At 36.5% G+C, this 16981-nt stretch overlaps 1 protein-coding gene across 1 annotated transcript in view; it reads left to right on the top strand.

Moving 5' to 3' along the window:
* The window catches only part of HUWE1 (HECT, UBA and WWE domain containing E3 ubiquitin protein ligase 1), a 1068888-nt gene that overhangs the window by 603150 nt on the left and 448757 nt on the right, over positions 1 to 16981 (top strand). Inside the window, exons 61-62 of the mRNA XM_090396304.1 lie at positions 4067 to 4157; positions 4343 to 4501. Coding sequence (XP_090252430.1) covers positions 4067 to 4157; positions 4343 to 4501 — 250 coding nt within the window. The remainder of the gene's footprint in view (positions 1 to 4066; positions 4158 to 4342; positions 4502 to 16981) is intronic.

Raw genomic sequence — 16981 nt, 5'->3', positions numbered from 1 at the left:
AACTCATGCTTGGCATAGGAGGTCGGCAATCGACATAAGAATATATTCGTAGTTGGCTTGTGAGGCTCATATACCAGCTACGAGCATACTCGTAGTTGGCAGTGAACGTGTTAATAAAATATCAAAAGCAACACAACTCCAATGTCTATTTATGTTGAAAATTTATTTTTCTCTTGGTTAGAGTATAATAAAATTAGTTTAATCCTTTATCCAAGTGTGAGCAAACAAAGTTTGCGCCTGAAAGTATCTTCAGCAAAGGTACAACACTTTTGCAACGAGTTCCCTGGTGTTGTACCACCTTACCCCCAGTTCTGAAGATACTTTCAGGTGCAAACTTTGTTTGCTCACACTTGGATAAAGGATTAAACTAATTTTATTAATGTCTATTTATGCCATGCAATAATTTCAGCATACTTGAAGCTGATTAGTCCCATGACATATTAAGGTCTAATTCCTAAAATGGTCTTTCTGATGTATAAAAATAATTATAGTAAGAGTAGCCTGAATAATTACCCACCAGATACCTCTACAGAATAAATGGATACTTCTGTATTCCACCATAAACACAAGAACTTGGATGTTTTCACTTTTCCAGAAAAGTATTTCAGTAAACAGTTTTACAGAAGAGTATGCTAACTGTCCAACTTCCTAAAATCAATTGACAAACACAAGCGAGGCAAAAGTTAACTCTATACCTTTAAGAAATTGGACCAATCTTCAAAGCCAAGAGAATAAGGAAATTCTTATAGTAGAACTGGTATGATCTTGCCAAATTATTGATATCAGAGTTCTTCTGCAAGATATAGGTGGATTGATATGGTACAAAGTGCCTCAGACAATAGAAATATAAGATCTGATAATGTTGGAGTCTTGACGAGTAACAGACTGATTTGGAGGAAAATTGTTGATGGGAAGTTAGTAATGATGTAATTTTTTTTCATGTAGTACTATCATATCCTGTACACCCCTTGAGGGTACATGGCAGGAATTTGATGATGAGTTCTTCTGCAAGGCCAGTGAAATGCCTTATTTTATAAGGCATTTCACTGTTATTATTCATTAGAGCACAAGTGGAAATTAACTTGCTCTCTCCTGGAGGAGTCACTTGCTCAGTATGTTATAACTCTTTTTTGCCTGTCTGATTGCTCTTGCAGTAGTAGTATGATGCCTCTCTTGATAATCTTATATTGCAATTGCTTCAAGACATAATTTTCTATGTTGACTTTAATGATCACAATACTCTGTGTGGTTTGTCAAAGCCAAACTGTTTTGCTTGTAGCTGACAGTAATCCCCCATTTATTCTTAATAATGCACACGTACCTACATTCTTGCATATGCCTGCCTACTCGTATTCTGTAATAGATCGTACCATGTACTTCCTTTCCGTTCTTCTATTGCTCATGTGTGAATATCTAAGAGATCATTTCCTTGTATTTTGCACTATATCTTCACATAAACTCTGCTCTCCTACACAGATTCCCATCAGGCTGACTGAATATTTTCCCATCTTAAAGCATTTAATGCTGAGACATGCATTGGATGTCACTGTAATACATCAAATGTCAATTTTAAATGTGCCAAGGCACTGACATTAGATATCAGAGGCAAAATTTTGGAGCCTATTTACACCATCTGTCAATCATACACTATAAAATACAAAAAATTAACGGTGGATGTTTGCGACTCCTTTGGTTGGGAAATGTCAGGTTTTCAAAAATATTTTCTGAGTGAGAGCCACAATTTTTTTTTTTTATTTTTAATTTTTTTAAATTGGATTCTTTAAGGGGAAATTTTTTGCTAAAATCTCATCATCAGCTTACTGATGACCTTAATTTTCTAATCTTGCTGAGCCATATACAGTCAGGCATTTCTTGTTAGCATCAGACAAATTGCATACATTTTTAAGAGGGGTTAATTTGCAGTAAAGTATTTCATCATAACATATAATTTATATGTACTTAGTTACTGCTGTAATTTCTGTAGTGGTGTAGTATAGCCTTTACCATTGTTATGTTTATTAGTTCCAACCAGCCTGGTCCAGATTTCTGTTTTTGTTTTTCCACATCTTTGATGTGCTTAGTCATAATGGATTTCCCCTATATCAGTCTTTTTTGTCCTATATAGTATGAGCAAAAAGAACCTTGGATTTTATAAACACCCGATTTTTAAGAAGGGGGATTGAATGCTTTTAGCAGTTATAAAACTCTTGAGATGTTACATTGCATGCTGAAAGCTGCTTTTATTTCTAAAAAATTTCTTTGATTTCTTTGAAACTATTACATTTAGGTTATAATGGTTATTTCTCCTTAGCTATTGCCCATTAAGGTTATATCTTTTTGCAATTTCCTGCAGAGACTTATTGGGTGTGTCCATTTTTTGTTTGTTTGTTTTTTAGATGTTTAAGTTCATAATTTTCTCTGTGCTATTAGATATATATTCCCTCTCTTATAGAGGCTTTTTTGATTACAGCCAATGTCGTAGACAAAATGAAAATAAATTACTTTGAAAGAAACAGAATTGTCTTATATTAACTCAGTTTTGTTAGGAAATCCAGAGACAAAACCTTCTGAAATTACATCATAACAAAAACATTAGAATTGTCTTCCATGACATCTAGTCTTTGTTTAATCATTTAACTGTTGACTCCACTATCTTGAATGTAGAAAATGTTCCATCTCATTTTTGTCATCTTTTTCACATGTGTGTGAAAACACACATATATATAAACTATAAAGTGTATGAAAGTGATTAATGCACACAGAGGAACCCACTCTTATTTCTTGCCCATCTATACTGATGGTTCAAGATCTGAGACCTGTGTTGGTTGTGCTGCTGTGTTTCTTGACATTACTATATCTCACTTAATTGCAGCAATTATACAATATTTGCATCCCATTCAGTTTATGTGTATAAAAGAAAAACGCTACCAAAAGTTTAATTTATACAAACTTTTTCAGTTCTTTACAGGTCATCTTGTCTTGTGTATAATCCACATCCAGCTGTTGTATAAAATGAAGATTCTTTCAGCACTAGTTGTGCTAAATTCCTAGTCACGTTGGAATTAAAAGAAATGTTATTGCAGATGCTAGATCAGCTCATACTTTTTTTTTAGCAGTTCTATATTAGACTTAAGAAAGCACTGATAAACAAATTGCACAAGATTAAGCCTGAAATTAAGAATGGCAGTCTAGATACAGAAAAGAAGTTGTTCTTGCTAGTCTCCACATGTCACACATCCTTATTTACTGAGGGCTGATGACCCACCTAGGTCTAAATACAATGCAGTCTTATCACATATTTTGGTTGAGTACTAGCATTTCACACAAGAGAGGAATGAAATTTTTACTAATCTAGTGAAGTCATGTCCACTCAGGCAGGTGTTATTAGACTCAGACAAATTGTATGATGTGTTTAACTTTTTACAGAGAAAATTCATGTATTTAAAAAGATATGATCATGGTTTATTTATTGTGTAGGTACTAAATTGCTTAATTTATTTATTTATTTATTTATTTATTTTTTTTTTGTGCAGTATATATTATTTATCACTTGCCTACTAATTATTGTTATCTTCTATTCTGCTGTAACCTCTGCCTTGGCACAGTATTACCTATACTGTTCTTGTGCCACTAAGCCATAAAACAGTCATTCTCTCTCCCATACCCCCCCCCCCCCCCCATGCATGCACACACACACACACACACACACACACACACACACACACACACACACACACACACACCAAAACTTATGACTGCTGTTCTTTTGCTTATCTAAGCAATGTCTATATATTATAATGACCATGGAAATTTTGAAAAGATTTGTTTTTCAACTTAGAGTAATGTTTCTGAATTGCAAACGGCTATACCATCGTGTTATTCCTGCATCTTTATACAGATGCATAGTTTGTCTTTATAAAATAAAATCACATATTTTTATATATAATACATCTTATATACATCTGGTAATATTGTAGTTTCGGTGTTTTTTTATTAAATTTTAGTCTGCAAATTTTATCACTTATCACTTTCACTGCTTTTATTTTATTTCCCCTTTCCTTCTCAGGTTGCAGAAACTGCGACACAGTTAGATCATGCTGTGACCACCACAAGCTGCTTATCAACAGGTGCACCGGTATCTATATCTGCTGACCAAGGTTTGTATTATCCTCTTGGTTTGTTACGTAGGGTTAATCCATTTACTAATATTTAAATCATATTATTAAATGAGAAGTAAATTTAAGTTATTTATGAATGATGACACCGAAATTATAAGTTAAATCTTTCCCCCTTATGATACAGCAGATTTTTATTGCATACAATATTTCTTTTCTCTCCATAGACATTACAACACTCTCAACAGAAAGATTGGCAGCATCAATAGTAGAACAGGTTTTGGGTCCAGCACTAGCTATAACTTCAGCTGTTTCATCTGGTGTGCCAGATACATCTGTGTCTGCACCTGTATATTCTAGTTCAATATCTGCAGTTGTGAATGAAGGTAACAGTAAAGATAAAATGACTCTTTTTTTTTTTTGTTTGTTTTTTTAAATAACTTTGATATTCATATGACTTGAGTTTCTTTTGATTATTATTGAATATTTTATTTATTTCATTATTTAAAATGGCATCATTTTGTGTTTTCGCAAAATATGTGCACATTTTAGTCAGCCAAACAATTAGTTAACCAAGTATTAAATAAATTCTAGTTATATTCAAGTTATTCTGTTTAACAAAAGCTTTGTAGGGTATTACTATTTATGAATGAAATACTATGAACAGTCCATTTTCATTTTTCAAAAAAAAAAAAAACCAGTAAAATCATTTAAAAAACACTCTTCACGAACTTGCAAATGAAGTTAAGAACAAATGGACTTATTTCTGTTATGGCAAATATATCATGCTGGAATTAATAGCATAATATATTGGTTTTAATAGTTTGAACTCTAACCAAATACATTCTCTCAAATACAAAAGCATAAAGCAGAATTTCTTGTTCATTTCCTCTGAACACAAGACTAATAAAGATTTTTAAGAGCATTCTGCCAGAAAGTAATATTTCAACTCATCTGTTTTCTTCAGTGATATGCAGAAACCTATGACATGAAGGAAATGATCATGACAGTCAATATCCACTGATATTAGTAGAAGAGCCAAAAGAAAAGAAAAAAACATGTAGCTAAATACACTATATATTTCTACTAAGGCAAAATTTTCATGTTGGAATAAATGATATAACATATAACATTTGTGGTCATATGTGAATATATCCATGTTTTACTTTAAATATGAAGCCATAGAGCAAAATTGTGGTATAGTTCTTGGTAATGGATCTTTGACTCTTGGCATATGCACTTGTAATGCTGAATTGAAAGTACAAAAACATTCTTATATATTTCCATTTTTATGATTTAATTTTCAATACTCCATACCAGACCGCACTGTTACAAACACAATGCTAATGTTACACATTCCTGCCACTAGAGTAAATGTTCTCCATTTCAAACCTCTTGGAGACCAAAGAAATAGTTGGTTTATGATGCAAGGTTAATGAATAGTCATTTAGTAAACAGAGTGGACATCTCTAATTCATTTCCCAGAAAAAATTTTGGCAGGAAATAGAACACAGAAAATGGTGGGAAAGATGATAAAGGAAACAGTGGGAAAAATCATACATTGATGACAAAACACAATGGAACCATGCATATAGCACAGAAAAATAGCATGAAAAGTTAAAGGGCAAAAAAAAAGGGGGGGTGGGGATAACAAAATAGAGAATTAGATTATATGAAATTATTATTTAAAATTTTTTTATTTTTTTATTATCTCATGGTATTATTACACCAGATCATAGAGGTTCATGTATTTTATACAGCACCTTTTCTGCATTGTTATGGAGTTCACATTTGCTAAACTGCATATTCATGCACTTTAGCAAATGCATTGGTGATGCTTCCTCGATGTTACAGATTTTGCATGTGGGGAAGACTTTTATGCCATTTGTCTCCTCCAGTCATGGAGACAAATTTCAGTGATATGAAATTATGAATACTTAGACTTAACAATTCAGAACATTGCATTTTCTTATATTAGTGCTACAGCACTTGACCGCATGACAAAGCCGTTCGAATCTAGTTGCTGACTAGAGGAACTTTTTCTAAGCCTTTTCTCGACCAGTTCCAGAGTTAGTCGATCTCTGGCACGGGCTAGCGAGTTTTTCCTCCTCGAAACTCAAGAAAATCGGCCATCGAACCCACACTATTTTCAGACATTAAATGTATTGTGTTAGGGACCACTAGATGGTGGCACTTACTAGCCACCTTCTTCACTGCATGTCGATTAATTAGTGATAGCCTTGGGCCTTGCTGACTAGAGGAACCTTTTCTAAGCCTTTTCTCGACCAGTTCCAGAGTTAGTCGATCTTTGGCACGGGCTAGCGAGTTTTTCCTCCTCGAAACTCAAGAAAATCGGCCATCGAATCCACACTATTTTCAGACATTAAATGTATTGTGTTAGGGACCCCACCTTCTTCACTGCGTGTCGATTAATTAGTGATAGCCTTGGGCCAGCTATCTCTGATTGGCTACCAGTGGAGATTGAACTGCCCACTCAGTCTCCAAAAGATAGATAGGGCTTAAAAACGGCCTTGCCTACTCCTTATATGGGAACAAAAAAGTTTTTTTTTTTTTTTATTATAAATTTAATTGACTGCTAAAAACTTCAACAATTAGTGAGATTTCTAATTGTTCACCATGAGATAGAACGGGAAGGTGAAGAAACCCAACTGCTGTCCTATCTCACTCACCTCAGTCCTGTCGATAGTAATGAAAAAAAATCATCAATAGGAACATGAGGCTGCATTATTCTGATACACCTGAACAATTCAGATTCTATAACTGAACAGAGACCTAATGATTGACATTATTATGGTTCTGTCAATAGTTTGTGTACTGCTGTTACAGTTCACCATATGATTTCCTTTGGGCCTTTTCTCATCATTTTCTTTGCTGATCTGAGCTAGAGTTTTCCCTTACTATTTTCAATACAGAATGCAATTTTATGCAGTACTTTCCACAGGATTGTTTTCAACATCTGTATTTTGTGATGTGATTTTTAAGGAAATTCATTTCTCTGTCATGAAGTATAAATTAAAAATGCCAAGAAATTATATCATGGTTTAATCCTTTATCCAAGTGTAAGCAAACAAAGTTTGTGCCTGAACTATTTTCAGAACAGGGCAACTCATCTTAAAGTATATTTTTTCGTCAATTTTCACCTCTCCGGAATATTTTCCATGCTGTTCAAGTTGAAGAATTCATTCCCATATCAATCCATTCTGAACTTCCTTTTTTCTAGATCGATGATGACCAGTTGCAGTGTCGAAATAGCGTCTCAAATATACTTCCAAGGTCGCACAATACTTTAAAATCCACTTCAATATAATTCATAAAACATCTACCAACTTTGAAGAGGAAATACGTGCTAAATGAAAGAGGCCACGAGACAGGCCAAGAATTTCATAAATAAATAACATAATGATGCTAACTGGCACTAAGGGTTCAGTTTTGTGTTTATATTTTTGACTTCACTTCACTTGCCTTATTATCCCATAATGCAAAGCACATCCTTATGGACATGTATAATGCTATGCATTACAGGAAAGTCACTCACCAGACCGATTTCAACCTTATCGAGGTCTCATAATGTGTGACACGTTTTGGCTACTCATATAGGAAAATATGACTTCTGCATTACTTCAACCTTGGTATCACCTTTGGGTCTGGCTCCCACTGATGAGACCTCAGTAAAGGTCAAAACCGGTCTGGGTAGTGACCCTTCCCATAATGCATAAGATTATACATGTCTGTAAGGATATGTGCTTTGCATTATTGGATACTAAGTCAGGTGTTGTGAATTCATTAGCTTCTATATATGAGTTGTCCAGTCCTGAAAATAGTTCAGGAAAAACTTTGTTTGCTTACACTTGGATAAAGGATTAAACCAAGAGTTTGCGGGTGTAGTCACTAAGTTTTATGTATGTGTGTTACAATACATATTGTGCTCCTGTAATCTTCCTCAATGCTGATTTTCTTGGCATCTTTAATTTATAGTATAACCAAATGGGAAAATTTCCAATCCTTATCATGAAGGTTTTATGCTTCTACTGTTTGCAGTGGTGAACATAAAATATTGGATTTAGGCCATGTCTTTTCAATGGCGTTCATTATAGCACATATGATTTCATTTTAATAATGTTCACTGTAGTGTGCATCTCTTGTACTGTACTAAAAAAATCATGAAAGTTAAAGGATTGGGATAAATATTTGATCTCTTCACCATTAATGTATGCTATCTTTTATATTGGCTATTGGCTGTTATGACCATGCACACTGAGAAGTATAAGAATTCATGATCAAAAGTTTGAGAGAGATCATAGATTTGTTTTACACTGCTACATTTTAAATTGTATTCAATGATAGTATTGTTTTATTATAGATTATGTCACCACACCTGTATAGGATTGTTATGAAAAAATAAAGCTGGATATATTCATAAAATATGTGACATTTCAATGGGGTTTTGTTATTGATACCACTGCATATGTAGTGGCTTAAGTGCTGGGTATAGTGTAATAGTGTAAAGAACCAACTACTTCCGTCCTTCCTTCTTTCTTAGTTTCTACTATAAAAGTTCTTTATTCCAATATGCTGGGCCACTCTAGATAGACTGGAAGATCATGAAAGAATATTAAAAATGCATCTGTATTCATGACTAGACCTACACTATTATTTAGTTCTAGTAGACAATGCTTTAGACATATTAAATGGAAAAAACCAGCAGGAAATGTAGAAGTGAGACTTTTTTTTAGATTATGCAGCTGCTCCTAGAAATGAGCCCAATCAAAATAAATTAAACTTTCCAAAATATGAGAAACATTAATTCTCACATGTCCTGTACTACAAATGAAGCCTACAAACTGGTGCCCAGAGGGCATCCTATCTGGTTAGGATTTAAGACTTCCACTCAGAATGCTTGTAATTTGCTAATATCTGAGCCTACCAGTGAAGTGTACTACAAGTTAGTAGTAGTCTTAAAAATGAAGTAATAAAAGTTAAATATATCGATACAATGATGTTTTCATCTGTATGTTTTGTTCATACTACTAAGTGTTATACTTGCAGAGTTGATATTATACTTTTGTGTTTTTAAAGTAAAGAAAGTTATTTCATAGAATATATAAAATATTCCATTTGATATCCTATATTATATAGGATATCAAATGGAATATTTTACAATCCATATAAAAATTATACGATTATAGATACTAAAATTTTCAGAGTAGTCTTATTTATTTCAATTAGATTTCAACTAATAAGGAAATCTTTAACAACTTTTCAGAGTGAAAATTCAGAAATATGCAAAATATTACTATGGAAACTTAAAACAATTTTTTTGGGGGGGAAGGGGGAGGTGGATATTGGATATCCTGAGTCATTGCTGCTTTTAATAAATAAATGAGACATTAATGTCTCATTTGTTTATTAATAGAACATTAATAGAAAATATTCAAGAATGCATTGAATGGTGTACATCAGTACTTGATGTAAGGAAAAGACATCAGAAATCTGTACCATCTACATTATGTAATTCAAATCACTTGGTCAGCAGGTCAGATTTTGGATGCCTGGAATAGAGCTCTGTCTGTTTTATTTCTCCCCATTTTATTTATAAACAATCTGAGAATTGCAGAAGTATTTCCCTACTGAGTGTTTCAGACAAGAATTATGCAAGCATACTTACGAAGAGGCTAAGGAATTTGGTAGAAGTGGAAACTTATAGTTCAGTTACAATTGAAGGAGGTCAATTGTAACTGGACTATAAGGTGCACAATCAGGTGGTGGGCAGCATTCATATCAGAATTGTTCATAAGAGATGTAAAAATGTATATTACTTGGAACATCTAACTATATTTTTAGTCTGAAAAGAAATAGTAAAACTAGAGCTACTTCAAAAATGCTACATCATATCAAAAATAGCAATAGATACATTTCTTTTCAATTATGCAGTGTTTTATTTTCTCAATCATTGGAAAATGTTCTATTACGAGCTCTCCAGGGAGTCATCAAGGAAGGCCATATACTATATGCACCAGCTAACATACTTAATCTTGAATTCATTCACACTGCTTGCATTCACAACATCCAATGGCAATCCATTCCAATCATCCCTCACCCCTTCTTAGCAGCTTTCATTCTCAACTTTCAGGGATGCTCTCTTGTCCTTTTTCCCACCCTCCATAAATTGAAAAATCCCACCAACTGAAATCCTCTGACCCTTTTACAAGTTTGTAAGTCTCAATCATATCACTCCTCTTTCCCTTGTCAACAAATTCTCAGTCTGTCTTCATAATTAGTATGCCACAATCCTCATATCATTTTTAACACACTCTTTTAACAGTCTCTCCAATATATCAGAATAACAATGAAAACTAGGGGGCAAGACCTGCCACAATAGAAATCCATCCTCTTATCGACGCTAATATTCTATAATCCAAACCAATATTCTCCAATTTATGCAACATTCTACCATGCTGCATTCTGTCAAAAAACGTTAGCAAATTCTAAAAGTACAATCGTGTATCCATTCCCCTTGTCTAGTTCGATGGTAACATTGTTATAGAATGTAAGCAAGTTGCTAATCGTTGGCATCCTCCAAGTAGGGTGTTATCAAGGCTTTGTAAAGAGACAAAATAGCATCCTTATCTTTACATGTGTAAGTTCATTTCAGCATTGCAAGTACTTTTTCAGTTGTATTTGCAATCTTTGCTACGTGGCACCTGAAATTCACCTTCCTATCTATTAACACTCCAAGATCCCAAGCCTCATCAGTTTCTTCAAGCATAATCCCACCAATATAATATGGCATTGAATATATATTCACACCGAAGTGAATGACTTTACATTCACTGACATCAATTTTCCCATGCCCACAATTCCATCCTATCGAAATCATTCTGCAAGTACTGCATATCAGTAGCATTCTGATAACCTTATCTCTCTTTGCATCATCAGCAAATAGCCGTATGTTGCTTGTCAAATCCTTTCTGATGCCATTAATGTACTTGAATAACAATGGACCAAGCACTAATCCTTGTGGTACACCACTGGTTATTTTTATTTTATTTTATTTTTTCTTATTAATCTTTGTACTGGTTGTTGGCAGTACTACCCTTATGTCACGTTCAGACATCTCGTCTTGACTTGATATAGGCCTAAGCCTTTACAACTGTTTCACCCTATGCCTGTTCTAGTTATCATTGCAGTCATTCTCTGGTGGCAACACCATGCCACCAGTGTGCCCTGTGGGACCCTCAAGAAAAGAACTTTTATATCCTTCTGTGTAAGCCCAAGCTGTTTTAAGTCCTTATAACTATCTGCGCTCCATACACTATGTAAAGAGATGGTGGCACTGGTAAACCTCGGAGTTGCCCCATGCTCCTCCCATATCTTACTAACCAGATCTTGGTTACTTTTATACTAGTTTACTTTATTATTATGGCTATAGGCTAGTGGGCGTCCTGTTCCCATCACCACTACCCAAACGTCACCATCTCTTTTAATCACTAAGTCTGGCTTATGCAAAACTGCAGAGGTCCTATAATATGGTTCCACCACAGTCTCCCAATCTTTGTTCTTAGTGTAGTTGTTCAGAATGGAGATCACGGTGGCATGCCTCTGCATGCGTATCCCATCGGTGCGGAAGCAACACTGGGCTATATGAGAAATGTCTCACTGTAGTGGCAGCTAGCCCTACAGTTTGAGTCGTCACTACCCTCATCGAGCTGTGCAGGCTTGAGTAGGCAGGGCATTGATAAGGTCAATATACTCGAACCCAGGGAGGAATCTGGTGCCATCCCTTACCCAGTCATGCTGGGGAGGTACCAAATATGACTCTCTTAAAGGAGCACCATCTATAGAACAATGCAACAGAGATGCCCAACTCTTCTGTTCTGCAGGTGCTGACTCAATTAAGATACCCTGATAATGGGACCAGCCTGTAGCTGGCCTAAACTCTTCTTGTATTAATGGGCTATAGAAAACCTCTCTTCAGATAGGGGAAGAAGATTGTTCTAACTTCGCAATGCTTGACAGCTGCAGGCATGGGATCAGCCATCTAAGTGATGGAATCCCGAGCCCACCATCCTTCACCCTTGCATGGAAATATCCAGTATCAGTGTCAGGCGGCAGTCGGAGCCATGATCTCACAGCTGAACCGATAGCTCTGTCCATTCGGGAGAGTACTGAGATATATGTCCTACCAAGCACAAACTTGTGGTAAAAGCGAGGTAAGAGATGGTTGGAAAGGAGAAACAGTCTTTGCTGGGGCTTAAGAGGAGCTTTCCTCAAAGAAGCAATTCCAGCTTCTAGGATAGAAGGGACAGAAGACCTTCCATTTGGGGTGAACATGATACCTTGGTATCATGTTCACCCCAAAGCATGCAACTCATCTATGTTGCATGCTTTGACCACTCTTCCAGGTTGGTCAAAGCGTGAAACAGCCTCCTTTGCAGTTATAGTCTTGACCTTAAGCTTCTTGTCATGACCAGAGGGGAAAAGAGCTAAAGAGCAGGGCTTCTCTACATTAATAGAAAGGCCTCAAAAAGAGAAGTCAGCTGCCTGGTCAAGGAGTTCCAGCAATCTTAGTAGTGGCTACTAGAATCGTCTGCAAAGGCGATAGCATTAGAAGAAGAAGCCCTAGAGAGTAGCCTATATGGCTAGGAAGAGAGGAAGAAACTCATCTATGATGCAGTTAAAGAAACGGGGAGATAGCGTATAACCATGGCAAACACCCTGCACTGTGGGGATAGAAGTTGCATGGGACCCTGTAGTAATAGTGATGGAGCTACCCAAGTATAGCTCCATAACATAGGAAAAAAATGGTTCTGGACATCCAGCAATAGACAGTGCTCGAAGGAGAGCAGGAAAGGAGACGCTATCAAAGGCCTTTTGGAGGTCCAGCAATGCCTTATATAGAGGCTTGAGGTGGCGTTGGGAATCAGAGAAAAGAAGAAAGAAGATATATATTCTTGGCACAACCATCCGAAGGGACAAAAGCTCTCTGTCTATAATCATGCTGCATATGTTGCTGAAGTCATTTAACTAAGATTTTATGATAGTCTAAATATCACAGGGGAGATGGTAATAGGTCTAAAGTCTGATGCACAGTTTGAAGTTTTTCTTCAGAATGAAGATAGTTCGTGAAGCATGTAGGTATGGTGGTATTGCTTTACTGGAAAAGAGAGTGTCCACCTTTTCTGGAAAGGTGGACATTGTCTTGAAGAATCTTCAACGACACGTTCTGAAACCTAGACGCAGGAAAGCCATCAGGTCTGGAGTCCGAGAAATTGGATGGAAGAGCTGCTTTAATCTCCTGGATGGAGACAGGCTGGTATATTTGAAAGGCAGGAATGCACCTCAATATTGTAGGTTGGTCATCATAATCGGGGAAGTGTGGAGCAGAAAAGACTGTACTCCAGAATTTAACAAAATCATCATGTAAGTCTGCTAGAGGTGGAGGGGAAGCACCATCAAGGATGGTTTTGGTACATTGCCCTCTATTCTTTGTATAGAGGGCCTGCATAGGTGCTCTTCCTCTGCTTCCTATTTGACAAAGTCATTGTAGAATAAGATGTAGGCTGATGTTGACGTGGCATGAAGTGTTCGGAGAATTCAGCATGGAGGTAGTCATTCAACTGATCTGTGATATCCATTCCCAGAAGGTGAGTCTGGATGAGAGATTTAAGAATTTGATGGCTATATTCCAGAAGAGTAGGATCATCGAGAGATGATGTGTCTTGAGAATCAAAGCCTCTTCTTGAACATGGAGATACTGGGACAGGAGATACGGAGATATTAACTGTCCCTACCTGTGGCGGATGGGCTGCCAATTCTTGAACTAAGGCTTTGTAACTGGCTTTCCATCTATGACACTTGATGGCATCCAAGGATCTTAATGGGAACACCTTAAATAAAGCCTCATTGATTTTCTTTATCCCTTGAGCCATCAACTCGATCTCATGAGCGGCGAGGATCTTTTCTTCTTCGGCAGTTCAACGTGATTTGACGTGCTCCGTTCTTATTGCAGCGTTGGCTTTGGCTGGATGTTTCAAGGTGCGATGCGCGCCAAGGCCGACTGCAGTGGAGAATGCACGATCACAGACCTGACATACGAAGTGTCTGAGATTGGGAACTCCTTGACTGCCGGAACAAGCATGATGAGAACTTGAAGAAATGGGTTGATGACAGTTCTTGCAGATCTTTCTTTTCACTTTATTCCTTAGAATGCCGCTGGGACATGTGACAGGATCACCTCCACCAATTCATACTCGACGAGTTTCCTGGCTCTGGCCTATAAGAGTTGGAGCCTTCATCTAATGAGGTTATTGCAAGCGAGAAAACTTAGGCCTACTAGGGCTGCTAACCCTGAAAGGGAGCAATAGAGTAGCAGGCCAGTCAGTCACCCAAAGGTGTCCAGGAATCACCACTAGGAGGCCACCTACTGCCACACTTGCAAAGTGTCTCAGGGGATGTGGAAGCCAAGACAACAATGCTTTGGATTCCTAAATCTTGCAGACTCGCATCCATCATATCTATGCTAATATTCTATAATCCAAACCCATATTCTCCAATTTTTGTAACAGTCTAACATGCTGTATTCTGTCAAAAACCTTAGCAAGTTCCAAAAGTATAATGGTGTATCCATTCCCCTTGTCTAGTTCAGTGGTAACATTGTTATAGAATGTGAGCAAGTTGCTAATACTTGACCTTCCTTTAGTAAACCCATGTTGCTCATTGCAAATTAGATTCATTGTCAACCCATTCTGAATGCGAGCCCTAACCAATTTTTCCAAAATTTTCACTACCACCAATCCTGAGATACTATTTTGGTTGATAGTTGGATACATCCGTTTTTTTCACTACCATTGTGCAATGGAATTACCATATGTTCTTTCCATTCTTGCAGAATCTTCCATGTTCTGAGCTCATATTAAACAGCCTGGTCAAAGGAATAGCCAGTTCAGCTGAACCTCTTTTAGCAAATGTGCTGTTATCCCATCAGTTCCTCTTGCTGAATTCTTCAGTTTGTGCAACAGCTCTAATAACTCATCCTCATGCACCTGAGTTTCTTCATCTGGTGAACAGATAGCATTGAGCTCAATGTAGCATACACCAGGTTGATAGCTTGAACAAAACAGGCACTATTTAGTTGATCATCTTCTGCATCTGAAACCCTCACTCCATTTGCATTTATTCTTTCATATTCATTCTTTCTTTCTTTTTCTTGCAACATATCGATAGAATTCTTGTGAGTTGTCTTTAGCATGCAGAGCTAGTTTCTTTTCGTACTCACTTTGTTATCCGTACAGCAGTTGACTATTCTAGCTTGCTTCTTATAATTTTCATAATGCACATGGTATTCCTTTCACATCATCCTTTTCTTACAGATCTCTTGCTTAATAAGATTACACATCCATTTGACTCCTACCTTATTTATTCTCAGAACTCTCAGGACACTCTGATATCGCATCTTTTAAGTATTGTTTAAATGCACTGTCGATATTCTTCCCATCCACCAACTGATCCTATTCCACTGAACTTAATATACTCCTTGGTTGGTCATAATTTCCTGCTTTGTAATTCAGCATGTAACCTTTTTTTTTTTGAATGGAACATTCATAAACTTAGTCACGTCCCAAGTGAGTACTCCAAGATCACTGTCACCAACCTGAGGCAGAATAGTTAAGTCTGTCCTCTGACACTATAATCAAATCTAACATGCTTTGACCTCAAGTTCCTTCTATCACATTATGCTTCAGAAAGTTGTCCTGCAACAGATCAGTAAATGCATTTTCATTCTTCTCATTTGATTCTACTGCTGTCCAAAATATTTGAATAACTAAAGTTTCCTATTATGATTACTCTTATTGTGCTCATCTTTTCTATTTGATGCATTTCTTCATCACTAGTAACTGATCCACCTGGTCTCTAAGAACACCTCCCACTATGTAATTGATCTTGTTAGATTCCACCTCACACCAGATGGCTTCAAACTCACTGCAACATGAAATACTGTTAGTAGTACTAAAACTATTGGTTTCAACTCTAAATGAATTAAAGTCATCTGATAATATTTACAGCATGCCCCCTCCCTCTCCTCTTGTATCCTCTCTATCCTTCCTAAAAATAGTGTATCCTTTACACTTAATACCAGTTAGTATATCTGATTCTGATAGCCATGTCTCACTAATGCCTACAAGCTGTGGTCCCAACATATTGACTAAGGCAACAAACTCTGCCCCTTTGTTTCTGATATTCCTAGCATTTGTGTACAGACATAATAATCTACCCTGCATGTTCTTTTGTATATTCTTGTCTGCAGTCTGCCTGACGCAGTTGGACAACTTGCAGATATCTGTTCTTCTCTAGTGCCTTATCCATGTAGACATCTTTGCACATATTTGATGATCTGAACCAGATGAACACAAAGTTGAAATCATTCTCCTTGTCAACATTTCCATTACAAAACCCATTCCTGTCATTAACACAGTTATATAACATTGTCACTCATACCCTCACATTCTCTCTGTTTTTCTCTTTATAATTTAGTTGCCATGGTTCTATGTTATGTCTCATACCACAAAGTTTTTTTAGACTCCTGATACCAAATGCATTCAGGTGTAGGCTGTCCTTCTTATACAAATCCATTCTTCCCTCAGACTCATTCCAAACATCCAAAAACTTGCAGCCATTCCTTCTACGCAGCCTTTGCATCAAATTGTTTCCCATCATAACCCTTTTTCTTAATTCATTTTTATCATATTCAGTAAAATACAGATGATTTTCACTCTCTCCTCTTCCAACAACCCTTTCATGTGTTCTCTGAACTTATCGCTAGTTAAGTCATTAGTGCCTACTACAAT

This window comes from Typopeltis vanoorti, chromosome 1 (assembly GCF_054136105.1).
Source record: "Typopeltis vanoorti isolate ZY-2024b chromosome 1, IOZ_Tvanoo_1.0, whole genome shotgun sequence".
NCBI classification, from domain to species: Eukaryota; Metazoa; Arthropoda; class Arachnida; order Uropygi; family Thelyphonidae; genus Typopeltis; species Typopeltis vanoorti.
Note: the sequence above shows the minus strand (reverse complement) of the source record. Positions and strands in the feature narration are given on the sequence as shown.